Genomic DNA, 12,722 nt, shown 5'->3' with positions numbered 1-12,722 from the left:
AAGGATGAGAGAGAAAGGAGTCACTATCTAGCCTCCAGTACCCAGAACTGTACTTGAAACCTAACAGGTGCCCTATCAATGCAGGGGTGAATGACCACAAAGAGTACTGCTCTCCCTTCAGGAGAAATAGGCCTCACATTAAGCCAACCCAATCTAAGGACATCCACATTTTCAATCCACACAAATTACCAGCATGTTCTGCTTTACAAAAGAATTTATTCCAGAATACCTGTAAATACTGACATTCCTTTGTGTATTTAAGCGACGATTTGATTCCCAGACCTTTCCAGAACAGGAGACTTGCACAAAACGAAAGAAGTTCTACACGAGGCATAACCCTGACGCCCTGGCTCACGTTTTCCCGCCTGCAGAAAACGGAGCCCTTTGCACCTGACAGGGATTCACCTTCATTTTCTGCCCAGTGGAATCTCCACTAGGGGAGGAAGAAGACGATCTGTGGAGAGTTTGGTCAGGCAAATGCTTGGGAATGAAAAGCAAAAAGCTTTTTGAATACTTCAGCCAGACAGGCAAGGTAAAAGAAAACATTCAGAAGTCCACACACTTGCAACCAGGTGTAGGGGTTGGGGAGGTGGGGCAGTGGAGGGAACCGCTCAGCAGCCTCCAACCTCAGGGTACTTCCTGCAAGCCGCTTTACCACTGGTTCCTTGCAATTTGGGACGGGGGGAGGGGTACATGAATGTAAAAAGAGAAATACTCGGTTCAAGGAATCAAAAAAGCTCCTAGTGACGGTTGCACAACATTGTGAATGTGCTAAATGCCACTGAATTGTTCACTTCAAAATGGTCCTGTTAGGTGAATTTCCCCTCAATTTGAAAAAAAGGTAGATCCTGAGTATTAACTTCTCATCGCCCACAAAACTGCCTTTGGACTCAAATCTCTCCTCCCGGAGCCTGCTGACTCCTGCCGCTGCCTGCCTCCCTGGGGTGTCAGGCCCAGGCCCTAGCCCACTTGCTAGCACTTTCCCTACCAGCCAGTCAAACAGATCTCTGCCTTTAGTGTCACTCGATACTTGCATGGAAAAGAGGTGCCCCAGTTTTAACACTCCTTTCAGCTCCTGGCCCCCATTATAAGTATAGTTTCGTGCCCGTAAAGCTGAGAAACAATGTCAAGATTCGAATGAAGGTGTTCAGCCTGGGCAGACTAGGAAGTGCCAGAATTAAGAAAAGTCTTCTCTTGGTTCTGCAACCCAGACAAGCATTGGAGTTAGTTTAAGGAGGCATCAAAAGGCTTTCTAGTAGTTGGGATTAGTTAACAGAAATAAGAAGAGAGAAAAACGTGTTTATTTCTAATTTTTTAACTACTGAAAATGGTTTCAACATTTAACTCCTTGGGGATTTTGGAGAAGGGGCTGGGGAAGACAACTCTGTGTACTTAGGTGGCCAGAGATAGCTTTATTGGGACCCCAAGCCCTCAGGAGGGCAGTGTCCCGCCCAGAGAGAACACTGGATGAGACCTGCGGATCAGAGATGGAGCTTCATGTGGTGCTTCTGTCATGTTGAAATGCTCTGGACAGTCACGTGTGCCAGCTTCTCCTAGGAATGGAGTGGGATGCAGACACCACCACGTGTGCGTGTGCTTGTGCAGGAGGGAGTGCGTGTGGCGCATGTGGTTTGGGGAGAGACCACGAAGGGTGGCTTGCCCTGAGCCCAGCAATGGCTCAACTGAAGTGAATGAGACACTTCACGGGCCCAGGACAAATGACTGAAGGACCATCCCCAAGCGACTCCGCCCCTCAAGGACAGGGGCCTGGGACCCCAGAGCTGGCAGAAGGAAAAGGCAGAGCTCCTGGCCCTAGCCAGAGGGGCTAGATCCTGCTGTGGAACGGGAGGCCTGCACCGGCAACGGCAGGGATTATTCAGCTTGACTGGGGACTGATGAGCAGGAGTCAAGGCCTCCCTGAGCGGTCTCCTTTCCTTGCCACCCCTCCAGCTTTTATGAGTATGTAGATGGCGCTTCCCACCTGGTCCTCCCTCCACAGGGACCTTTAGTTCAGGTTCCTTTGTTTCTTCCTCCATCATCAGCTACCTAGTTAACCTTTGTTCAATAAACAAATGCACCCCTGGTTGGGAGCCCAGGACTGTATCTCTTGGGGTTGGGGGGTGTTCAGGACTAGCTGAGGCTACAGCCCAGGTGAGAGGGAGCAGCCTCCGGCAAATCCCTGCTCCTGTGGGCTTCCAGTGGGGGGAGCGCTACAATGGACACTGAAGCCTCTAAGGAGGATCCGTGACATAACTCTCAGCTGTTCCATCCGACTGCTGCCTAGGCAGCCTGAACAAGTCACTGCTAGAGCAAGGCCAAGCTGTGATGTCATGAAGGAGGCGGGGTCCCTTTATCCGGAGGTACAGTCTGGGGAGATTCCCACTGAGCATGCGCAAGGTAGACTTCACTCCTTCCCTCCTTCTCGCTGCCCAACTCAGTAGAGTGATCTAACTGCAGACAAACAGCTGTCATCCACTAATGAGAAAATAAATGCAAGTTGGCTTGTGGCCCTTGCCATGGGCCTCAATACCACTTTCCAGAGGGGGTAGGTGAGGGAGGAAGAGAAAGGAACACGGAGATGCAGAGGGGACATCACAGTTACCACAGGCCAGAGGTATGAGGAATAAAGCACTGGGAGGGGTCTCATGGGTTCAACTTTGATCAACAACAAGGAGAAAGTGCAAAAACAAAAGCAAAACGTTAAACGTCACCTCTTTGCAACTGACGTCCCACTCAAAGCACAAGTCAACACATTTTGCCCGCAACTAAATCTATTTGTGGGGCTGCTGTTCCACAAGGAGGCCCACCCCACATACGGAGTGGAAAAATGGATCCCTGCGGGCTACCAGGGCCCTAAAGAGGATGCATGCGATGTGGACACTCACAGCATGAGGACAAGAGGAAGTGACCTTCTGGCTTTTTAAAGTGCATAGAGGTTTCTGAGCCACCGGAAGGAAAGCCTGTGAAGACTGTGTGACACCCCTCACGGGGATGGCCTGAGATGGGGGAGATGAAGAGCCTCCCCTCAGGGGCTCGGGAATCAGAGGCCAGCCCCAAGAACGAGGCTTCGAATCTGGGCTGTACTCACCACTGAGAAAACGCTTCATGGTGTCGCTGCTGGCCAGCTTCACGGCCGTCTGTCCCGAGTAGGTGGCCAGTGTGGGGTCGGCCCCATAGGACAGCAAGAGCCAGATGGTCTCCAGGTTGTCGTTGACCACGGCATCGTGAACCGGCCTGTGAGGTGATACAGGGTGAGGAGAGCAGGGCCCAAGTGGGAACCTGGGGGTCTAGGCCTGAGGCCACCTCATCAGGGAAAGTAAAATGAGTCACCCCAATGTCAGGTAGGTAAGACGTAGGGCAGGGGAACCACCTCTGGCCCGCACTCCCCTATCACCCCATCTCCTTCTCCCCTCTGCCCCTCTTCCTGCCCCCTCCCATTTCTCTCTTATGTTCCCCCCCACATGGTGGGACCATCTCTCGGCACAACAGAGCTCTACTGGTAGCTCTGGAGCTCAGGAGAGGATGGGCCCCTGGCTGAGGATAAACTTACAGCAGATGCTGGGGGTGGGGGATGTGAATGGAAAAACCCAGATGACTGCCCAGGAGCAGGGCTGAGCAGACCAGGCCCCACACATCAGGAGGCAGCCAAGCAGAGCCTGTGCCTCTGATCCAAGTCCCCCACTCAGTATGCACCTCATGTCTCAATTTTGCCCAGGAAGTAGGCCCTCGGGGAAAGCACAGGAGAATGGGTGCAATTTCCTTAAGACAGCAGGTGTCTTTTCTTTCAACTGTATAAATTTCAAATCAAGAGTCATCCTGAGGTCAGTCTCCCAACTCCTGAAGCCCAGATTCTGCCTGAGAAGGTGTACCACCAGGCCGATCACGGGGTGCCTGAGTGGGCTTCCCGGAGAAGCTGCACCTGACGGGATGATCCCTAGACAAGCCTGGCCTCCCCTCAGTAACCACTGGGGACTGGCCAGCCAGGAACTCATCCAGCCTTGCCCCAAACCGGGTTAAACTGAGGCAGGTTCTCTTCAGGGAGCGGCTGAGCCGGGGGTAGGGGAGCAGCTCTCTTGCCTTGTGCCGTCTTGTGCACTGCAGTTCACGTTGGCCCCGTGTTCCAGCAGGATGTTCAGAATGTCGGTCCAGCCCCGGGAGCAGGCCTCGTGCAGGGCCGTGTAGCCGGCATTGTCGCGGTGATTCACGTCTTCGCTGTCTTTCTGGAGGCAGTAGAGCACAACGTCCTGTGGCGACAGGAAGAGCTCCATGAGCTAAGAGAGGCCGGACTCTGGACACCACCCAGTTAGGTTCGCAGCTCTCCAAATATCCGAAGAATCTCAGAATCTGCTCTTTAGCCCAGGGACTGACAGGCAAATCTCAGAACCTTTTGTCAACATCAGTCCTGAGCTGCCAGCACCAGGGGCTCAGCTTTGGGCTGTGTCCCCAGCAACAGGGAGCCATTTCTCATGACCAAGAATACTCATCTGGGTGTGGATTGTTGTGGTGAGGCCCTCAGAGAGGCTCACCTGCCCACCCAAGGCTCAAACCCTCAGGCCTCAGCTGTCTGAGCACTGGCTCACTACTCTGGGGCTCTGCCAGACGGCCCCAGACGAGAGAAATCAGGCATGTGGTGGCAAGCACAGCCTCTGGCAGTAATTTGAGAACAGGGAAGAAAGAACTGGTTTCTGTACTATCCCTGGAAGTTTATCCCAGGGCAGTCAGTTCCAGCCCTCCCCTCAAATCAAGATTGCTTCATGTAGAATCTGGTGTAGTCATTCATCCATAGTAATCATTAGCTTCCCCAGGCTGCGACGACGGGACCAGAAGCAGGACTACAGACCTAGAAGCAGCCTAGCTAGTCTGGGATGAAGCTGGTGAGTAACCTGAAGGAGAGGGGAGAGGCAGCCCCTCTACTGAAAGAAAGAGACTGGTAGCAGCTACCAGGGGCCTCTCATCAGCTCTTCAGGCCCTGGAGAGATGGGACTCAGCCATCCTGATTGACAGCTAGCTCACCGGCTGGCTGGCTAGAGCTAGTGAGCACGCTTGTGTGGGGATGCTGCCTCCTGGATACAAGAACTGTCATGCTGCCTCTACCCAGGGGATCACAAGGCCCCCTACCCTCCTCACCAATGCAGATGCTGCCTCTTCCCCCAGGCCCAGGCTCCTCCCCTACCCCGCCCTCTCCCTCCCTCTCAGGACAAGCTGTCCAACCTGCTCTTGCCCCGTCCTGATTGGTTCGCCCATGGTTTTCTGCTCGCTGGTTTGGCCCCAGGTAAAAGAACATCAACCTAAAGGACAAGGGTTGGTCATCGTTTTTCTTTAGATCTCCCGCAGCAGCTATCCAGGCTCCCACACTAGGTGCTCAAGAAAGATAGGTGGCTGGCCAGTGAGACGCTGTCCAGGCGGCTCCCCTGTACCAACCAGCCTGGCTGGGAGTGTGGCTGTCTTTAAATGGGTCAGTTGTGGATATTGGGAGCCTTAAAAAATAAAAGGCCTACTCTATAACCCAGGAGCTCCACACTTGAGAGCAAATCCTGAGGAAATAATTGGTGTGGTGGGCAAAGATACATGGTCAAGGAGTTCACATCAACCAAAACGCCCAACAACGTGACTGAAGGATGGCGAATTAGTCAGGCTTCCGCCCCTATCCTGGCACTTGGGAATCAAAAAGGCTTTGGTGTGAATTCAGACTCACATACATACAGTGATCTTGGACACACCACTTAACACTGCTAAGCTATTCTTTTCTCACCTGTAAAATGGGGTTAATAAAACCTTCCTCCACAGGCTTATGGTGAAGATGAAATGATGTGAAGTAATCAGAGTTCTTAACATGACAAAAAAAGGTGCTCAATAAACACCTGCTTCCTTTCCTGTTCTCTTTCCAAATCGATAGGGGAGCAGCAGAAGGTGGGGTGAGCTCAGCCCTGCCCCCACAACATACTCCTGACATCTCTACTACCGAAAGCCCAAAGGAGGGCTAGCTGGAGGGTGACATGAAGAGGGAGCAGTGATCACCTCTGTTCCTCTTTGAGTCGGGGAGCCACTACACAGGGAAATTCAAGACATAAAACATAAAAAACCCCAAATCCCATTTCTGGCCCAGGAATATACTGGATGATATTGTGTTACCACCATCTCAATTATGTTCATCCTAAACTGCCATTCAGATGAGCCTGCATTCCCACACACCATGCCAGGGGACAGGCTGCCTCAGAGGCCATCTGCGCAGCAGAAGGAGGCCAGCCTGGGCTCAAGCCCGAAACCAAGCCCGGCCCCGGCCACTGAAGAGCCAATGGGGAGAAGCTTTCCACAGATGCTCGGGCAACGGTATCCTGCAGCCGGAGGGGAGCCTCACCTTATAGCCAAGACGGGCGGCCCGCTGCAGGAGGGTTTCGCCAGCGTTTTTGTTCACTATGAGCCGACGAGCCTCTGGGGGGATCTGCCGGGCTGTAGGTGACTCCAAGGCCTCCTCTGGGCCGGCACTTCGGGACTTAGAGGGTGTGCATGGTTCCGTGGGTTTCACTGGGGTGGGAGATTTAGGAGATCGTGTCTTCTGCTGGCTCCAACGCCCTTTGCCCTGGAAAGTAGAAACACTGTCCTGGATCAGCACAGGTGCCCATCCATTTCTACCCAGCCAGCAGATGCTAACGGGCTCATGTCCTCAACCACGAAACCAAGGAGTGACAAAAGGACTGGAGAGCAGAGATGGAGGGACATCCCAGCTTCTCTCAGGCACTCTGCATGTCTTCTTTACCTGCCTCAATCCCCGTTTACTGAGGTTTTTACAAGTTATCTCAATAAATAAATAGACACAAACTCAAAGTAAGGAGGGGTGGACACAAGTGTGGACGCCTTCGCTCTTGTTGCCAAAACCTTCCCCTGACATCAACCCTCACCAGGCTTTTCCCATCTTCCACAACAACCACGCCGTGTCCCCAGATCACACTCATGCCCCCCTGGAGGGCTGGAGAACACTAAGGCTCGGGAGTCAGACAGATCGGGTTTTGAATCCTGCCTCTGCCATCCACTAGCTATAAGACCTGCAGCAAGACCCAACCTCTCTGAGTCTCACTTTCTCCCTTGCAGGGTTTTTGAGATAATGAACTAGAAAGGCTCCAGAACAATGTACAAGGTGGGTACTCACAAAATGTTACAGCCCTTTCCTCGTGAATGCCCCGTGTGTCTCTGTTCTCCTCCCACTTTGAACAGGAATGTCTAGAGCAAGTTCCCATGCCTGCCCTATCACGGTTTACTGGGTCTGTAGGGGCAGGTGACTTGTCTCTTTAGTTCAGGAGACTTCAGATGGGGAGGAACTGCCTTCAAGGAGCTGTATCCAAGAAACCAGACCCAGTGAGCCTCATCTGCTAGATGATGGGTTAAGTTAGATGATGTTAGACCAAGTTAGATGAGATTTTAAACTTGGAGCTGGTTCCATAATTGGAAGAGACTTTGGGGGATATGTGAAAGAGACATGAATCTTTGAGGGGCCAGAAGACAGACTGTGCTCTCATCAGACTCTAAGCTGGCCCCTGCTGACCCCCCACTCCTGGTATTCAAGCTCTTGGGTAGCCTCCCTTCTGCACTGGATAGGGCTGAACTGTGTAGCCAACAGGAGAGAGCAGACATGACGGGGTGTGACTTCCAAGGCTGAAAGACAATGTGGCTTCTGCTTTGCTCTCTTCTGGATCATCTGTTCCGGAGGAAGCCAGCTACCAGGTCATGAGGACACTCAAGGAGTCCTTTAGAGAGGCCCCCGGGGCAAGGAAAGGAGGCCTCCTGCCAACAAGCATCAACTTATATCCATGTGAGGGAGCTACCCTAGTCGCAGATCCTCCAGCCCCAGTCAAGCCTTCAGATGAATGAAGCCCTGGCTGACACCTGACTGCAACCTCATGCATGGGAGACCCCCAGCCACATGCAGTGAAGCTGCTCCCAAATTCCTTACCCCAGACACTGTGTGAGGTAATACCTGTTTATGGTTGGGTTAAGCTGCTAAATCGAAGGGTAGTTTGTTACATTGCAATAGATAACTAATATATCCCACTTATTCAAATCCCTCTTAAATCCTGTGTCTTCTCTCTACAACACTCTACAACACTCTGGTCCCCACTGCCCTCTTTCTCTGCATACCCAGAACACCTAGTCTGAATCACATAATCCAATTCCTGATGCCTGACTGTCTTAATTTCCTTCGGTTGTTTCACGGGCAAATCTGGCCTCCACTGCTAGGTTTTAAGCTCCCTGGGGGCAGAGTTCATATTGTCATCTTCTCTCTTGTTCCTTACAGCACTTAATTCAGGGTTGGGCATATCATTGTAACTGATATTTCTTGACTTGATTCAAGCCAGCTGTATGTAGAGCTCTGAGAAGCCAGAAAAGTTGCCTAGAAAGACATGAAGCCAGGAGAGGAATGGCAGCAAGGAAAAGACAAGGGCTCAGGGCATTTGTTTCCACTGGTAAATCACAAGGCAACAAGAGCTGCTATCCATCCATATCCCAAAAGGGCAGAGTGGCACAATAGCTAGCAGCAAGGCACCAGCTATGAGTGTAGAATGCTGCTTTACTGCCAGGAGGATAGAGGTGTATAATGGCAATACTGGATGATGCTGGGTAAAGTGTCCAGGTTTTTCCTAAGCCAAGCCAGGAGCCAAAGGGTGACTCTCCTTCTAGGGGCCACAGCTGCCAGAGATAAGGGAGGCTGCTTCAAAGTGGGGGGAGCAGAAGCAAATAGAGGCCACCTCTTCTCCCTGTTCCCCACTGGCTCAGAGCCCCTATGGGAAGAAGTCTTTGGCCAATGCCCCAGCTTCAGTGTTACAGGCGCATCCCCCACCCTCCCCCTTGCCTTGCTTCCCACTACAAAGCACCATGCCACGGGGGCAATTGGAGCAGGTGGTGGCGATTGGGAGAGAAAGGAAGGTGGGAGGGAGAAAGTAGGCCCTGTAAAGGGACAAAATCTCTCCAGGAAGAACATTTCAGCAGACACACTGCCACGCAGAATACCCAGACAGAAGCATCAGCGTGTGCTGCTGAATATCAGGGGGCTGGTCACCTTTGTGTGGGATGGGGCCATGAGTGTCTGGGGAGAAGCAGAGGAGGGGGATGCCCACCTTCCTCCAGAGCTGCTCAGGGTTGAGCCTCTCCCTGCCCAGCTGCCCCCTCCCCCAGGGTCTTCCAGATACAGACAGAAACCACCCATTCACAGGGTGGAGGCCTATGGAAAGAGTGGTGGGGATGCGCCAGGGGTAGCCAGGTCTGTTTCACATCCCAAATCTGTCACTCAGGACCACTGAGTAACCTTGAGTAAACTTAACCCTCAACCTCCCCAAATCTCAGTTTCCTCACCACAAAACAGGGACAATAGCGCCTACATCTGACAGCTGCTGTGGGAATCAAGGGCCATACTATGAGCAGAGTACCAGCACAGACCGGACTTCCCTACTCCCACCCTGGCCACCTCTGGGGGTCTGAGGGAACTGCACAGCTACCTTGACACTCTGGGCCTCTGTCCCCTCATTCTTGTCTCGGCCAGAAGCTGGAGAATGTACACCAACCTCAGAGAGAGCACTTCACATCCTTTCAAAGCCTTTCACATCCCCTGCCTCCTTTGCTCCCCCAAGCACCCTTGTGAGATGGAAAGGACATGGAGTATCATCTCCATGTTTAAAGATGAGGAAATAGGCTTGAGTACCTTGAGCTGGAACCAGATTCCAAATGAGACAGGGGAAATAAGGGGAAGCTTGAGTACCTGGTCTCCCACTTTTTGCCAGAGCCTCTCAGGGGTCTCTGCTCTGGAGCTGGAAGGAGCCATAAGAATCACAGCCACCAAAACAAGTCCAATATGAACCCCACCTTTTTTTTTTTGATTGTCAAGACTCATACATATTACAGGTATACATTTGAACCTGAACCTTTACTTCTCAAACGTACAGCTCACACAGGAATGAGAACTGTGATTTTTTTGAATTGTACAATGTGGAACTCAACACCAATGCCATGAACATCAGACCCAAAGCAGGGGTTCTAGAACACTTGCCTGGCTACTGATTGATGAGGGCCCACTTACTTGTTCCTCTGCTTCCATGAGAAGCAAAGGAACTAAGGAGTGGGGTTAGGGATGTACAGCTATAACCTGGCCCAAGTGGAATTCCTTCAGCCCCACCCTCAAGCAACCTTTGTCTGGACATCAACATCCTTGCTTCTACAACTTGTTTCCTACCTTGATTGACTCAGAAAGCTCCCTGATTGGTTTGCACTGAGTTAAGCCCAGACAAAAGCTTCTTGATTGGATGTTAACAAGCTATTCAGGCTAACATCCTGCCATATTCTTTAACTCCTCCCTAACTCAAAGGAGATCCAAGGATTGTGGAGGAGACGCCATCAGGGGCTAACCCTATAGTTTGCAAATTCTTATTGTTAGCTCTAACTTTAGTTCCCATTCTTCAAATCTACACCCCAAGCCTTCCATAACTAATTTAAAACACTTTAATAAACATGGGTTAATTTGATCCTCCCCATGCACACACTCACTCACTTACTTACTGAGAAGACTGTTGACCAAGAAGCCTGTGGAAAATCTGCTGCCCTAGCCCACTACCCCTCTACATACCTTCCTCCCTCACAACTCCCTCCCCCACAGCTCCCCTGGCCAGCACCGTACCTTTGCCTCTTCTGAGACCGTTGCCATATGCTTGGTCTTGCACTTTCGTTTTCCTGATGGCTTTTCTGAATTTTCAAGGCAAGCTGGCTCCTCCAGGTTATTTGGGAGGAAACCATTTGGTGAATCCGAGATCCCCTGGGCTTTGTTGGGCAAGAGAAGGTTTCTGTTCCTGAGGCGGTGCTCTGAACTTTGGGAGGAAGTCTTCTGCTTACGGGCCTTTAAATCTGAAGGCAAGAAACAGGAAAGAATGGATATCAGGGAAATGGAATACAGAAAAGCAACGCCTTCCTCTAAGCTGAATTAGAGGACTTTGGGGATTAGAATCTCAGCACAAAGTTGTGTAACTATTCACTACCAGTACCTAGTGCGGTGCTGACAATTCCACTTAACACTTCTCAACACTGGACACTATGCTTCGACATCAAAGTCCCTCCTCTACAAGCAGGAGACGACTTCCAGCCCTGCCAGCAGGGGATGGCCCATCTGGCTATCCCTAAGATGAGGGTAATTTTTAAAGGATTTCCCCATAGCTCAGAGCAGCTCAGAACTTTCTTTTCAGTCCACACCCACCTCCAACTTGTCTGTTTCTCCACTCCAATATGAAAACAAATTTAGCAGATCAGCTGAAGTGAAATATGAGGTATACTGGGGTGAAGAGTAAACAGTAGAAGGCTTCCTTCATAGCCTCAGCTCTACCCATCTGACTGCCCTGTTGGTCTCTCTCCAAGCACACAAAGATCAAAGCCACAGAGACTCCCGGAAACCAGAAGGTGCCATGGGCCGACTTGACTGGTGGGCAATCACGGAAACCTGCTGCCATCCCTGCTTGGGGACATACTGGACACCATCTCTAATTCTAGCCACAGTTCGGTGAACAAAGCACATTCTAATTTCCAAAAGGCCTGCTGGGAACTCCATTACCAAGAGCCTCATCCCACAGGGTCAGTCCTAAACCCCATGGGTAGGGGGATAGATTGAGTTCATTCTTATCTCTTAACATTAGTGCTACATGGCTTGGCCACTAGTTGTGTGATTGCTGAGGGCAAGTCATAATCTCCCTGAGCCTCAGTTTCCATGTCAGTAAAATGGGGAGAATATAACCCACATCACAGGACTAGTATGAGAATTAAGTGAGGTAATATATGCAAAACTCCTTTATAAAGTGTTATAAAGAGTAATGTATCATCACTGTATTATTTAAGTGTAAGCTCTCTAGGTAGGGCCGTGCCTATGTGTTCTTTGTCTCTTCCACAGGACTGGCCACCATGCTGAGAACATGACAAAAGATTTGTATGTCTGTGAAGTGAGTAACTGCAGCCTTATTTTCTCCAAATTGTGAAACAAGGGGGTTGAGCAAAATCCAAGAGTTCTCAGCTCCCCTCCCGACCTTGACACGTGCTCTTACGTGTGACATCACCAAGGGCAGATCCAGACGTAGGAGCCATCATTACAGTATGAGGAACTCTCTGCAGGTTATGCACAGCTCTTAGAAGGCCAGCTGTCATCCCACCCCTTTCTCCCAACTGGCCCCAACACACTAGTGGGTCCCCAAATATGTCCAAGAACTATTTTCATGCTAGATGGCTTCTAATGGCACTTCCAGCCAGCACATTCTCAACCAAGCCTTTTGATGCAATAAGTTTGGGCTGAGACAAAAGAGGAAGGAATGGAACCATGCCTTGTGAGGACCTCAGGAAACATGGGGAAGCCATATTACAGCATTCAGTGCCACAGGAAAAGCAGCAGCCCCTACTCCGTTTACCCAGGGCAAGGCAGGCTCTGGAGTTTCTTGAACTGTGGTGGAGCAGGGCCTCGTAGCAGCACAGAAAGGAACAGGGAATGGAGGTAGTAGGTGTGAGTGGAAGTGGCTCTTCCTATCCCCTCCACAGATCAAGAAGGGAGAGACCCAAGCCCCAGGACAAAAGAAAAGTTCATGAGATTCAGACAGGAGTAAGGTGACCTGCCTGGTATGGTCTCTGCCTAACTAACTCTCTGATGTCAACCTGAAAGAGGGTGGTAATAGGAGGGATCAAAGCTTTCTGAGAAGAGAGATGTTTGTCAG

General features: G+C 51.1%; 1 protein-coding gene across 9 annotated transcripts in view; it reads right to left on the bottom strand.

Annotated features, from left to right (window-relative positions):
* Positions 1-12,722, bottom strand: part of BCORL1 (BCL6 corepressor like 1) — a 59,635-nt gene that overhangs the window by 10,157 nt on the left and 36,756 nt on the right. For all 9 annotated transcript variants that reach the window (XM_074359798.1, XM_074359797.1, XM_045505474.2 and 6 more), the window contains 4 exons: positions 10,661-10,884; positions 6,359-6,580; positions 4,078-4,244; positions 3,089-3,234 (listed from right to left, as the gene is read on the bottom strand). In XM_074359798.1, the coding sequence (XP_074215899.1) occupies positions 3,089-3,234; positions 4,078-4,244; positions 6,359-6,580; positions 10,661-10,884 (759 nt within the window). The remainder of the gene's footprint in view (positions 1-3,088; positions 3,235-4,077; positions 4,245-6,358; positions 6,581-10,660; positions 10,885-12,722) is intronic.

This window comes from Camelus bactrianus, chromosome X (genome assembly GCF_048773025.1).
Source record: "Camelus bactrianus isolate YW-2024 breed Bactrian camel chromosome X, ASM4877302v1, whole genome shotgun sequence".
NCBI lineage: Eukaryota > Metazoa > Chordata > Mammalia > Artiodactyla > Camelidae > Camelus > Camelus bactrianus.
The sequence above is the reverse complement of the archived record's forward strand: the minus strand, read 5'-3'. Positions and strand labels throughout refer to the sequence as shown.